General features: G+C 40.4%; 1 protein-coding gene across 2 annotated transcripts; it reads left to right on the top strand.

The window, feature by feature from the left end:
• The first annotated feature begins 3,217 nt into the window (after nucleotides 1-3,217).
• LOC132102708 (protein SOGA3-like) lies at nucleotides 3,218-12,696 on the top strand. Of its 2 annotated transcripts, none has more exons than XM_059507325.1 (7): nucleotides 3,218-3,444; nucleotides 4,287-4,969; nucleotides 6,293-6,517; nucleotides 6,713-6,871; nucleotides 7,194-7,262; nucleotides 9,068-10,255; nucleotides 11,147-11,282. In XM_059507325.1, exons 2-7 carry the CDS (start codon nucleotides 4,340-4,342, stop codon nucleotides 11,255-11,257), a joined length of 2,382 nt encoding a protein of 793 aa, XP_059363308.1. In that variant the 5' UTR covers nucleotides 3,218-3,444; nucleotides 4,287-4,339; the 3' UTR covers nucleotides 11,258-11,282. The 2 variants fall into 2 exon arrangements, with proteins under 2 accessions (XP_059363308.1, XP_059363309.1); XM_059507326.1 differs by lacking the exons at nucleotides 3,218-3,444; nucleotides 11,147-11,282 and adding exons at nucleotides 11,359-11,566; nucleotides 11,710-12,696 and having other exon boundaries at nucleotides 4,701-4,969.
• Nucleotides 12,697-13,051: the final 355 nt, after the last annotated feature.

The raw sequence follows: 13,051 nt of genomic DNA, 5'->3' as shown, positions 1-13,051 counted from the left end.
CAGAGGACCAGTCAGAGCTCTCTCCTCTCCTGCTCTGCTTCCTCTCCAAACCCTCACTCATTCATCCTCAGAAGACCAGTCAGAGCTCTCTCCTCTCCTGCTCTGCTTCCGCTCCAAACCCTCACTCATTCATCCTCAGAGGACCGATCAGAGCTCTCTCCTCTCCTGCTCTGCTTCCGCTCCAAACCCTCACTCATTCATCCTCAGAGGACCAGTCAGAGCTCTCTCCTCTCCTGCTCTGCTTCCGCTCCATACCCTCACTCATTCATCCTCAGAGGACCAGTCAGAGCTCTCTCCTCTCCTGCTCTGCTTCCACTCCAAACCCTCACTCATTCATCCTCAGAGGACCAGTCAGAGCACTCTCCTCTCCTGCTCTGCTTCCTCTCCAAACCCTCACTCATTCATCCTCAGAGGACCAGTCAGAGCTCTCTCCTCTCCTGCTCTGCTTCCTCTCCAAACCCTCACTCATTCATCCTCAGAGGACCAGTCAGAGCTCCCCCTCTCCGGCTCTGCTTCCTCTCCAAACCCTCACTCATTCATCCTCAGAGGACCAGTCAGAGCTCCCCCTCTCCTGCTCTGCTTCCGCTCCAAACCCTCACTCATTCATCCTCAGAGGACCGATCAGAGCTTTCTCCTCTCCTGCTGCTTCCGCTCTAAACCCTCACTCATTCATCCTCAGAGGACCAGTCAGAGCTCCCCCTCTCCTGCTCTGCTTCCGCTCCAAACCCTCACTCATTCATCCTCAGAGGACCAGTCAGAGCTCCCCCTCTCCGGCTCTGCTTCCTCTCCAAACCCTCACTCATTCATCCTCTGAGGACCAGTCAGAGCTCCCCCTCTCCTGCTCTGCTTCCGCTCCAAACCCTCACTCATTCATCCTCAGAGGACCAGTCAGAGCTCCCCCTCTCCTGCTCTGCTTCCGCTCCAAACCCTCACTCATTCATCCTCAGAGGACCAGTCAGAGCTCCGCCTCTCCTTCTCCTCAGCAAAGACAAAGGTTTCCATGGTAACGGGATACACCTGCTCTCTGACTGATGGGATTCACCATCTGTTGTTCCTAACGAGTGTCTGCTGCTTTATTGTGACGTGTTTTATTCAGCTGCTATCAGAAGAAGGGTTATGACGTGACAATTCCAGTATTAAAGACTGCTCTTTTGTTGAAGTGTACAAAACACACACAATGAATATTTGAACACACACACACACACACACACACACACATATATATTTAAAGAACTGCAGATTCTCTGTCTGATCAAATTTTTATAATTACAGAAATTTGCTTTAAAATCCCCCTTTCCATAAACACACCCATTTCATAAACAAACTAAACCGGTTTCCAGGAGGCAAGCCACACACAGAGTCTGACAAACTCTGACAGAGATCATGTGACTGTGGAAGCAGACGGACGTCTCTGTTCTCTACAGCACTCGCTCTGATTCTCCACGGATGCCACAGTAATGTGATCCTCTTCCTGCCTGTCGGACACTCAAATTATATTTTTTTATTTTTTTATTATTAATGTTCCTCCCATCACAAAGGCGTTGTTCAGTTCAGCCACAAATAGCAGCAAACTCTTGCAGTATGCGGAAAACAAATAGAGAAGAAGATCACAGAGATAAACATGTATACAGACATGAAGGACAAATAAAGTGTGGGGACAGCGTGAAATTATTATTCTTTTATTCAACAAGGATTCATTAAATTGATCAAAAGTGACAGTAAAGAAAATAAATGAAATGCATCACAGTTTCCAGAAAAATATTGTGCACAACTGTTTTCAACATTGATAATAATCAGAAATGTTTCTTGAGCAGTAAATCATCATATTATTCTGATTTCTGAAGATCATGTGACACTGAAGACTGGAGGAATGATGCTGAAAATACAGCTGCACATCACAGAAATAAATGACAGTTTAACAGAGATTCACATAGAAAACAGCTGTTTTACATTATAATAATATTTCACAACATTACTGTTTTTAGGTTATTTTTGGTCAAATAAATGCAGCCTAACTGACCCCAGATTTTGAGCATAGTGTACACACAACTTAGTGTGTTAATGTCAATTGGTGTGAATTGCTCAGAAAAGCATTGTTTGAGAAATCATTCATGTCTGCAGCAGAAACAATGCAGGAGGAGTTTCTTAAAGGGATAGTTCAACCCAAAATGAAAATTCATTAATTTACTCACTTACCTCAGTTTGTTCCAAACCTGTATGGATTTCTATCCTCCGATGAACACAATAGAAGATATTTTGTAACCAAATAGCTTCTGGAGTTTTAATTTTTGGGTGAACTGTCCCTTTAAGGCTGTTTTTTATTATTTATTTATTTTTATTTTTCTAGTCCATATAGTTGATTTATGCCAAAATTACAAACACCATTCAGTCTTATGGTTGCACACTTCATTATTATAAACTCCCTGCTGTGAAACACCAGTCCCTTGCACTGAATAGATTCATTGCTGGTGCCTTCTGCTAATGGCAGCAATCAGAAACCTTGCCTTCAGACACCAGCTGGACAGAGAGGGTCACGTCTGTCCACCCCCGCCCTCTACACGCACACACACACACACACACACACACAAAGAGAGATAGAGAGACACACAGAGAGACACACACACACTGTGTGATTATTTCAATTAAACTCTGCCACCATTAAGGCACATCAGAGTCTTACATCATGCATAAAACAAATGTGCTCATGTTAATGATTTTGACAGTACATCATTAATGCATGTAAACAATAAGTAAATGACTGAAAGCAGGTCTTATGATCTGTCCTCTGATAGACGGGGTTGACTCTGCTGTATCCAGATTCAGAGAAAACTGAAAATTCATATCAAATTCATAAAAATAATGTGAAGGCTCTGTAGGGCGGTGTGATGGTGTGTGATGATGGAGACTCAGCTGTATTGATCGATCAGTCTCACCTCAGCTCACCCACAGCGCTAACATCATCTGACAACTACAAAACCACACCCAAACACCAGAAGACTAATTATGAAAGTTGAAACTGATTTTACAAAGTCACTGGATGTAAAAATCAAGAACTTATGCGTGTTTTGTAAAATTGCAAAAATGCAATTGTATTTTTACATTTACTATTTATAATTAATAACAAACTGTGTTGTACTTCCTGTGTTGAACAAATTGAGCTAAATACAAATATTAGACAGATAGATAGACAGACAGACAGATAGATAGATAGATAGATAGATAGATAGATAGATAGATAGATAGATAGATAGATAGATAGATAGATAGAGAGAGAGATAGAGAGATAGATAGATAGAGAGATAGATAGATAGACGCCTCTGATGCTCGAGACTCCGCCCCTCGGTGACGTGTGAATATTGATCAGTTTAATGGTGGTTTTGGACGCTCTACACTGCCATTATTTTTCGCCCGCACTATGAAGATGAGAAGATGAGACGTGAAACGGTAAGGACTCTGTTCGTCTGTTATTATGGGATGTTGAATTATGTTGTCTGTGCGTCTTGCCCGGATGGACACAAAGAAAGATTCGTTCACCTAAAGGTTATAAAAAACACATCACCGCGACCCGATGATAGAAATAAAGTCTTGGTTTACATGGAGATGGTTTACTGTAGAATCTAAGATGGACATTTTAACAGTAGCCTTAGGCTAACATGAATGTAACATTATTGAACGAGTCTGTGCTTTAGCAGTGTCTCTGAATAGAGTTGGGAATAATTTATGATGCTTCTAGATTTGAGTCTCAGCTGCTGTTAGGATGGGTCCCTTTGTTATTTTATATGTGTTTTCCCGTCCAACTGACTCGTCAGTGAATATCAGTCGGGCCTATATAGAAAATAATCGGTAAAGTGAAAGAAAATGCAAACTGAAAAGACACGAGTCTGAGATAATAGTCGGTGTCTGTCTTGATTTTATCATCAGAGACTTACTGTAAATGTCTACGTGAAAAAGAGGCCTGACAACATCTGATCTGCCATTATAACATCCTCTGACTTCAGAATAATCAATCAGGTCGACACCCTTACGAATGCACTGACATTTTCAAACCTGTTACACGAACAAAACAATACGACAAAAAGATATTTCCCCATTTATGTCCGCATTGAAGTGGACTGTTTGGTGATGGGTTGGGCCCACTGCTGGGAAATCCGTTTTTTAAACATGCTGGTCATTGTTTCTGTTAGACCAGCAACAAACCAGCTGCCAGATGGGTTTTAAGCTCATTTTTTTGGTCCAGTATGGTCCACTACAGATGACTAATACTATTGAATCGTCTTCCCTCTCAGCTGCATGCAGGATAAAATGGATAACGCGCACGTGAACTCGCACAGATGACAGAATGGACTCTGTGGAAAACAGCAGCATGAAGCAGCAGCAGCGCGCGTCCTCGCCAGCCAGATTCAGAGACTCGCCGTCCAAAGCGGCGTCCAGAAGCGCGTCCGGCAAACCCGGCGCGTCGAGGAGCGGCGGTAAGAGCAGCCGCAGTAATTCTCCGGTCACTGTCCTCACCGGCAAAGAGCGACACGCGGCCAAAGGCGCGGCAGCTGTCCACGCCACTGGTGCTGAAAGCCCGACTCTGAGAAGGGCGGAGAAGACCAAGAGCATCGAGGAGCGCAGCAGCTCCTCTGAGGAACCCCACACCGCCGACGAGTTGGGCCCGGGCTCCGGTGCTGCTCGGGTGGTGTCCGATCAGCCGAGCTCCTCGAAATCCTCTCAGGGGAAAAGAGAGACCGCGAGAGCCGACGGAGGGAAGCAGGCGGCCAAGAGGGCTGTAGGATGCGGGCCGGGCTTCTGGAGGGAGGGGTGCTTGCAGTCTGAACTCATACAGTTTCACATGAACAAAAGCTTGAAGAAAGAAAGCGGCATGCCAGCGGAGCCACAGCCGCCTCCCTCAGAGGCCTCGCCTCCGCCGAACCGGGAGCTGCAGGAGGAGATCGAGAGACTGGAGGACGAGAACGAATACCTGACGGTACACTGTTAAAGCATTAGTGTGAAATTACAGTATGTTCCAGGTTAATAATTGCATGACTTTCACAGTGCACTGTAAAAATGACTGTGATCTTAACGGTAAAAAACTGTGAAAATGCTACAGTACAAACCTGTTAAATGGTTAACGGTAATTTCCTGTAAACTTTACAGAGAGAAAAAACGTAAACTTACATTCCCAGAATTCTCTGTGTTGCATTTCAAATTTTGTTTGAATTTGATATTTTTTCTTTGAAATAACTGTTTCTTCTTATTTTTTTCTCATCTGTTATGTTTATTAGGGTGGTATGTTACATATAATGTTGTTAAATTAATGTTTATTGCATATTTCAGTTTAATGAGTCTCACCATGATGGTGTTTAGTGTCTGTGTGAATGACATTCTGCACCTTCTATGTCGCTAATTAATTCTAAGCTGCTTGTGATGGGCTTTGATTCATCACGTGACTTTCTCAGCACAACCTATTTTTGGTGGCTAGCAGTTAAATACAAAGGTACAAAACAAATTCCAGTACCTCAATAAGCTGATATTTTAATATTATATCATTACCATGATATTACGGTATTAAACTATAAACTTGTTAAACCTAAAACAGTGTTACCTATTTTTTACAGTTCAATTCTGGCAACTACAGCTGCCGGTTTTTTACTGTATATATTACGGAATATTTTTTATAGTGTGGGTCTTCTATCTAACTGCACTCTCAGATATGTCTTGTGAACAAAGAGCATCATACTGTTTCTTTGTACAGTAAAGGCACCCAGGATGCATTGCAGCATGAATAGATCAAGCTGTATATTTTCTTGTTGGTTTTGTTTGTGCTATTTAAATAGTTTTGGTTCACTTTTAGCAGTTTGTGTTGTTTGTTTATGTTGTAAGTGCTACTTTTATTTGTTGAGTGTTGCCATTGTTGTGTGTGTATGTTGAGTATTGATGTCTTATCTTTCAAAGACATTTCTCAGCTTTCTTCACTATTGTGAAAGATCCATCCTCAAGTAGTTATGTATGTGAAATAAATTCTTGATTCATCTTAAATTATGCTAACAAAAAAAGTAAATGACTGCGATGCTTGCATCATTCTGCATTTGTAAGAAAATGACCCAGCATGCATTGATTTCACAGTTCATTTCTAACTACAGTAATATATTGTAAAATAATACTCTTTGATATTTTGAATTCCTGGCAATTTCTTACAGTGTAGGATGAGAAATGTGGCTGGAGGAAATCAGTTCTATTAACATATTAAATATATTTTATTACATATTGTAAGCAAACATGACTGACATATAAACTTGTGATTTATTAGCATGAAATTGAAGAAATGCGAGCGGAGATGGATGAAATGAGGGACACGTTCTATGAGGAAGACGCCTGTCAGTTACAGGACATGCGTCGTGAACTGGAGCGAGCCCATAAGAACTGCCGAATCCTTCAGTATCGCCTGCGAAAGGCAGAGAGGAAGAGAATGCGATACGCAGAAACCGGTGAATTTGACGGAGAACTGCTGAGGAGCCTGGAGCAAGACCTAAAGGTAGAGTCAGATCCTCAAGGCAAACTATAATGCATGTAAACAAATAATGCACAGGTCATATGACATTCTTCATTCTGCAGTCAGACCATAGAAACTAGTGTCAAAAAAGTCTTAAAACCCCAATCACAAAACAACAGTGAATGAGACAGTGACAGTAAAAAGACAACATCTCTAACATGTTAATTCCTTGACCAGGTGGCCAAGGATGTGTCTGTGCGTCTGCACAACGAACTGGAGAATGAGGAGGAGAAACGAACGAAAACAGAAGAAGAGAATGAAAGACTGAGGCAACAGCTGATTGAAGTGGAGGTGACCAAACAGGCTTTACAAAATGAGCTGGAAAAGACCAAAGAGGTGAGAACGTCTGGAAGTATACAGATGACAAACAGCCACTTTCAGTGCCATGAAAAATAAAGGTATATAATTAACCTATCTGAACCATTTTCACTCAGAAATTGCTAATAAATTTCACAAATTACAAAAAAGGCATTGAATTAAATATTAATTTTTTAAGTAGAAAGATGGACATATGTATGTATGTATATATATATGCACAGAAACATCAGGCATTATTTGTTTTGAGAATACAGATACTTTCTCTATAGATAATGAAGTTCCATTATATTTATTTCCAATTTTTTTGCTAATTATGAACACGCAATGATATTTCTTTTAGCTCTCTCTGAAACGAAGAGGAAAAGATGTACAGAAATCAGAGAAGAGGACTCCACAAACCCCTGCAGTGGTAAAAGCAATGTTTTCATCCAGAGCCTTCCTGTAGCTCCAGCAGAAGAGCAAGCTGTGCATGTGTACCTTGAACAGTGTTGCCAGACCAGGTTGATGATTTCCGGCTCAAAACGTTCACTGCCAAAATAATGTGATAGAATTTCATTGCCAGGTCAGCCAAGACCATTTAACTGTTAAGTTGGAGGCGTTGTGACAACAGAGTTGAGGATCCAAATGCAGGCTTTATTATAGAGAATGGGCAAACAGGCAGTAATCAAAGAACAGCGTCAAGTATGTCAAAGGACAGCCAAAATCGAAAACAGAAACAGTCCAAGGCAGAGGTCAGGGCAGGCAGCAAAATAATCATAAACCAGATAAACAATCCAAGGTCAAAAACAAGGAAGCAAGACAAGGCAAGCAAAAAAACACGGATAGAGGGAACAGCGTACATGCTAAACAATAATCAGCCAAGTGTGTGTGGATGTGTGCAACCTTTATAGTGCGAGAGTGATGAGAGACAGGTGATTGCAATTGATGAGTCTTGGCAAAGGATTATGGGAAATGGAGTCCAGGGTGAAGTGGCAAGAGTCTGGAATGGAGTGCCCTCTAATAAAGCTCACAGGCACCCCAGCTAGAGATCGAGACATTAACCCATAAAAACTAAATAGTGACAAAAATAAAATTAGAAAAATGAATCAATTTTAAACAGATCAAAACATGGCAAGTACAGTAAAAGAAAAAAAAAGATTTTTTTTTAGAAACTATTACAGTATGTAAAATGAACAGACCTTAACCCTTGGAAACACACACGCATCTTTTTCGATGACAAACAGCAAAAACAAGCCAATTCAAGTGAAGACAAAAAAGCCAAGTATGTGATCGGAATAAGCAATATAATTAGTGCAGCTCGTGTTTTGGGCCATGCACACACCAAAAAAGCTGAAAATATGTCATTCGTGTTCAAAAAATTATATATAATATAATAATGTGCAAACAGAACAAAAGCTGGGTTCACTCTCCCACTGTATACAACTTATATTTATGCCACTTTGAAATAGCCATCACTTGATGGCTTTGGATGGTGTACATGAACACCAAGGCTTCGTTTGTTAACCAATTTACCAATAAATTTTAAATGATAAAACCAGTGTTGGGCAAAGTTACTTTTAAAAGTAATGCATTACAATATTGTGTTACTCCATAAACTAACTGTATTATTTTTTTATGGAAAGTAATGCATTTATGTTACTTTTACGTTACTTTTATTTTTTTACTTTGCGTTACTTTTTTTCTTTGCCTGGGCTTGCTTAATTGTTTTATTTATAATGATACAGATGCATCTGTAAAGGCCCTTTTACACCAAAAGTGAAATTCATAATTTACTCCTAATTTCTCTCAACACATGTACAGGATAGCTGTCAGTGAATAATCTGGAAAACAAAGTAACTTGCATTACTTATTAGAAAAAGAAACTGAAAAAGAAAAACTGAAAAAAAGTAATGCGTTACTTTACTAGTTACTTGGAAAATAATATGATTATGTAACTTGCGTTACTTGTAATGCTTTACCTTCAAACCCCACCAAACTGATCCCAAACCAGCCCAAATTTTGTCCACCCGTCTAAGCAATTTTGACCAGCACAATGAAATACAAAAAAGACAATCTGGCAATGCTGACTTTGAATGCAGTGTGTGTAGCTTTGGATAAATGTGGCTGCCAAATGCATGGACGTAAATGAGCATAGAACTCTTTCATTCGCATTAATGCATGAACAATTTGAAAGCATATTAAACATTCATTTCAAAACCATGTTATCTTCTACAGGAGGAAAATGAAGATCTGAAATGCCAGTTGGCCTTCATCAAAGAAGAGGCTATCTTAATGCGGAAGAAAATGGCTAAGATAGACAAAGAGAAGGACCGTTTAGAGCAGGAGCTGCAGAAGTACCGCTCCTTTTACGGTGATGTAGACAGTCCTCTCCCAAAAGGTGAGGCCGGAGGTCCTCCAACCACCAGAGAGTCCGAGCTGAAGCTGCGTCTGCGGCTGGTGGAAGAAGAAGCCAATATATTAGGCCGCAAAATAGTGGAGCTGGAAGTGGAAAACCGTGGGCTGAAGGCGGAGCTGGAGGATATGCGCGGGGATGAGCTGTCTGGAGGGACGATGGACCCCTCGTCCAGAGAGCAGAGCGCGGTGCTCTCCGAACTCCGGCAGCAGCTTCAGTTAGTGGAGGACGAGGCTGAGCTCCTGCGCCGCAGCTTGGCTGACGTGGAAGAGCAGAATAAGAAGATAACCAACGAGCTCAACAAACTTAAATACAAGGCCGGGTCACACGAGGGATCGCGCTTTAGCAGTGGAGCAGTCGATGGGGCAAAAGTTGAAGCCCTGCAGGAAGAGCTGAAAGCCGCTAGGCTACAGATCAATGAACTGAGTGGGAAAGTGATGCAGCTGCAGTATGAAAACCGTGTGCTGCTGTCCAACATGCAGCGCTACGATCTGGCGTCTCACCTTGGCATCCGCAGCAGCCCGAGAGACAGCGACGCAGAGAGCGACTGCGGCCGCAGGGAAAGCGACGATGACTGCTCTCGTCTCACGCCGCATCGCAAACGTGAGGGTCCCGTCGGCGGAGAAAGTGACTCCGATGAGGTCCGCAACATCCGGTGCCTGACTCCCACTCGCTCCCTTTACACCCCAGAGGGACGTTATTTATCCAGAGGTTTCAGAGACCGCCAGCAGATGATGGATATCTGCATGGAGGCGGAGAGACTGAGCAGGACCATCGACAGACTCATCGTTGACACCAGCACTATCATCGCAGAGGCTCGTATTTACGCCACCAACGGAGAGCTGTTTGGAAGAATGGATGAGGATGACGAGGGCGGTCGGATACGAGAGCACGAGCTGCTCTACCGCATCAATGCTCAGATGAAAGCCTTCAGGAAGGAGCTGCAGAACTTCATCGACCGCCTGGAAGTCCCGAACCCAGAAGACCGAGAAACTGAAGAGCCTCTGTCAGTAAGTGCAAATAAACGCAAGACTTACCCAAGAAATAGTTGACCTGATATGAACATTCAATCATTATTTAATAATTCTCATAATGTTCTTCAAAGCCCTGTTTGTTCTAGCCATTTTCAAGTGTTTCTGTGTGAAGAACAGACTAAATTTTAAATTGTTTATATTCACCAAAAATCTTTGCATTCTGACGTCAAATAAAATATAGCACCAGGTTTGACCTCGATATTGTTTGGATGATGTTTGCAGATCAAATCTGGCATTTTGATTTGACAATCATGGTGGAGAACAGGATTTTTAGAAAATAATGACTTCAGTTTGGTCTGTTTGTCACACAAGGCAATCGTACGACATCAAAAGTCTTGGTATAAGATGCTTGATTAAGAAAACTGCATAAGCATTTGTTAACATTTAAAAATAAATCAGTCAATCAAAACAGTGATCAAACTTTAGTTTGGGGACCAATTACCACTGTTAACTAACTATTACCTATGATTTTTGCCTCAATATACTACTAATGTGCTTCTTATTAGTTAGTTCTTCAGTTTAAGTATGGATTACAAGGATTAAGGGATATAAAATATGGTTATGCAGAATGAGGCATTAATATGTGCTTTATAAGTACTAATAAACAACCAATACGCTTGTTACATGCATGCTAATAAGCAACTAGCTAATAGTGAGAATTGCTTCCTAAACAGCATATGAGTTTGGAACAAGGGTGAGTGAATATTGAAAATTGTAATTCAGACTTTTCCTTTAATTTCTTACATATATTATGGTTTGTTGCATGGATGAATTAGAAGAGTTCTTTTTTTCTCAATAATCTTGAAGACGTTTAACAAATATTTCACTCTCTCTCATATTTCCTCCTCCATTTTGATATCAACCCAGATGTTTCAACCAATTATTTTGCTTATTCTCATCCTTGTCTTATTTTCATCTTTATCATATGCCACTATTTTCAAGCTAGTCTTTCTTTTCACTCTTTTCTTTGTTCTGTAGACGTCATTTTTCATTTATTTAATCTATAGGTTTTTTACTTTCTTCCTTTTCTTTTTTTCTGTTATCTTAAGTTTCATATTGAATTTGGACATGTCATTAAGGTTACGCACGGTACAGGAAGTGGTCATGGTTTCAGGCACAGACTACATCAGTCATTCAACCAAACACAAGCTTCCTCTCAAAAACAGATGACAGCTGCGCTTCACTGCTTGCGTAGTATAATTGGTGAGTATTGTTTATGCGTCTTATTAACATATTACAATTAATAGAGTTTAAATTATGTTTTCCAAACATGTTGATACAATTTAAGTATCGGGCATTAGTAAAAATAAAAACCTGTCATTGATTTCTGCAGCATATTTTCCTATTTATATTCTCACCATTAACCATTTTCTCTTTTCCCCCAAGAGCCCCCAGTTGACCTTATGTTTTTTGGGGGGAGATTAAAAAAGGTTCTTGATGTTGCATTTTAGGTGATAATTGTATAATCTGTTAACAGAGGACAAAGTGAAGCCCTTCTCTGACACTCCACGTCTTGGATGATTTTTCTAAAAAAAAACATAAAACCATTTGACATCAAGAACCCATTGGAAACCTTACACTTTCAGAATATTAAATGTGTGATATAATTTAGTTATAAAGATTGATGATCTGCTTTACATTGTAAACTATGAATTTGGGCAGCTGTTTCATTGTCTTCATTTCACTGCGTCCCTTATAAATACTTTAAGAAGTAGGTTATCTAAAAGTACTTTAGGCTGCAGCAATCTTCTGAAAAGTGGTAAAATACACTCTAAAGTTTTTATTTTTAATTTTTAGGATCTTTTCTACCTGACCTAACCTTTGAAACTGAATATTGTTAGTGTGACCCAATCAGGGGTGTGTTTCCTAAAACCAACTATGGTCACGAGTTCCGTCCATATAGTTCAACGTGGGTGCTTGCAACCATAGTTGCGATTGGGAAACGCACCCTAGGTTGATATGTAAACAGACTTGTTAATAAAGCTTGTTGGTGTCAAATATTTTCTCCTATGCAACTTTAAAAACAATGAGTAAGGGTTTGATTGTCTAATTTTCTGGAGAGTTTTCATATTTGCATGTAGCTACCCGTCTAATCCGATTCGACCAATGATGTGAGTTGGGGGCGGAGCTTATTCATAAAGCTGTCTTGGAACAATATATAAATAAATTATTATAAAAATGTTTGCAATCCCCAGTGGCGCCAGTGGTGCAGAAATGGCATAATTCATATGTATTTATTTGACAGTTTTTACTAATGAAAAGGGGAATGTAGGCCACATTTTCAAATAAAGCAAGGTCACCGCTGCCGTATGTTGATGAACTTGACTTAAATGTACGGCTATTAGATTACATGTTCATTATGATTAGAAACAAACACTGAGTGTAATATTGCTGTTTAAAATTACAAATATTATAAAAGTCCATGGTCATTTTAAAGGGTTTTTGACCACGCAGTAGGCCTATAAACCCCTAAAACCACTAAGGTATTACTGCATAACTTAAAGTTTCTGTTTGTGTGCATGAGGATGTTGAATGACTCGTGTCCGACAGATAGGCCTACAACATAGTGACAGAAGTACAAATACATGTGGACTCTCACATCAGCGGGCTCAGAGTATTTTGGGTTCTTGTCTCGGAGTATCTCGGTGTCATTTTCAGTCTCAAGCAGAGTAAGCTAATGAATAACTTCATTCTGCACTTTAGGTACTAGCTTATATTTTATTAAGGATACAATAATGTAGACTGAGAATTTAAAACCGAAAGGATGTAGAT

This window comes from Carassius carassius, chromosome 24 (assembly GCF_963082965.1).
Source record: "Carassius carassius chromosome 24, fCarCar2.1, whole genome shotgun sequence".
NCBI lineage: Eukaryota > Metazoa > Chordata > Actinopteri > Cypriniformes > Cyprinidae > Carassius > Carassius carassius.
Note: the sequence above shows the minus strand (reverse complement) of the source record. Positions and strands in the feature narration are given on the sequence as shown.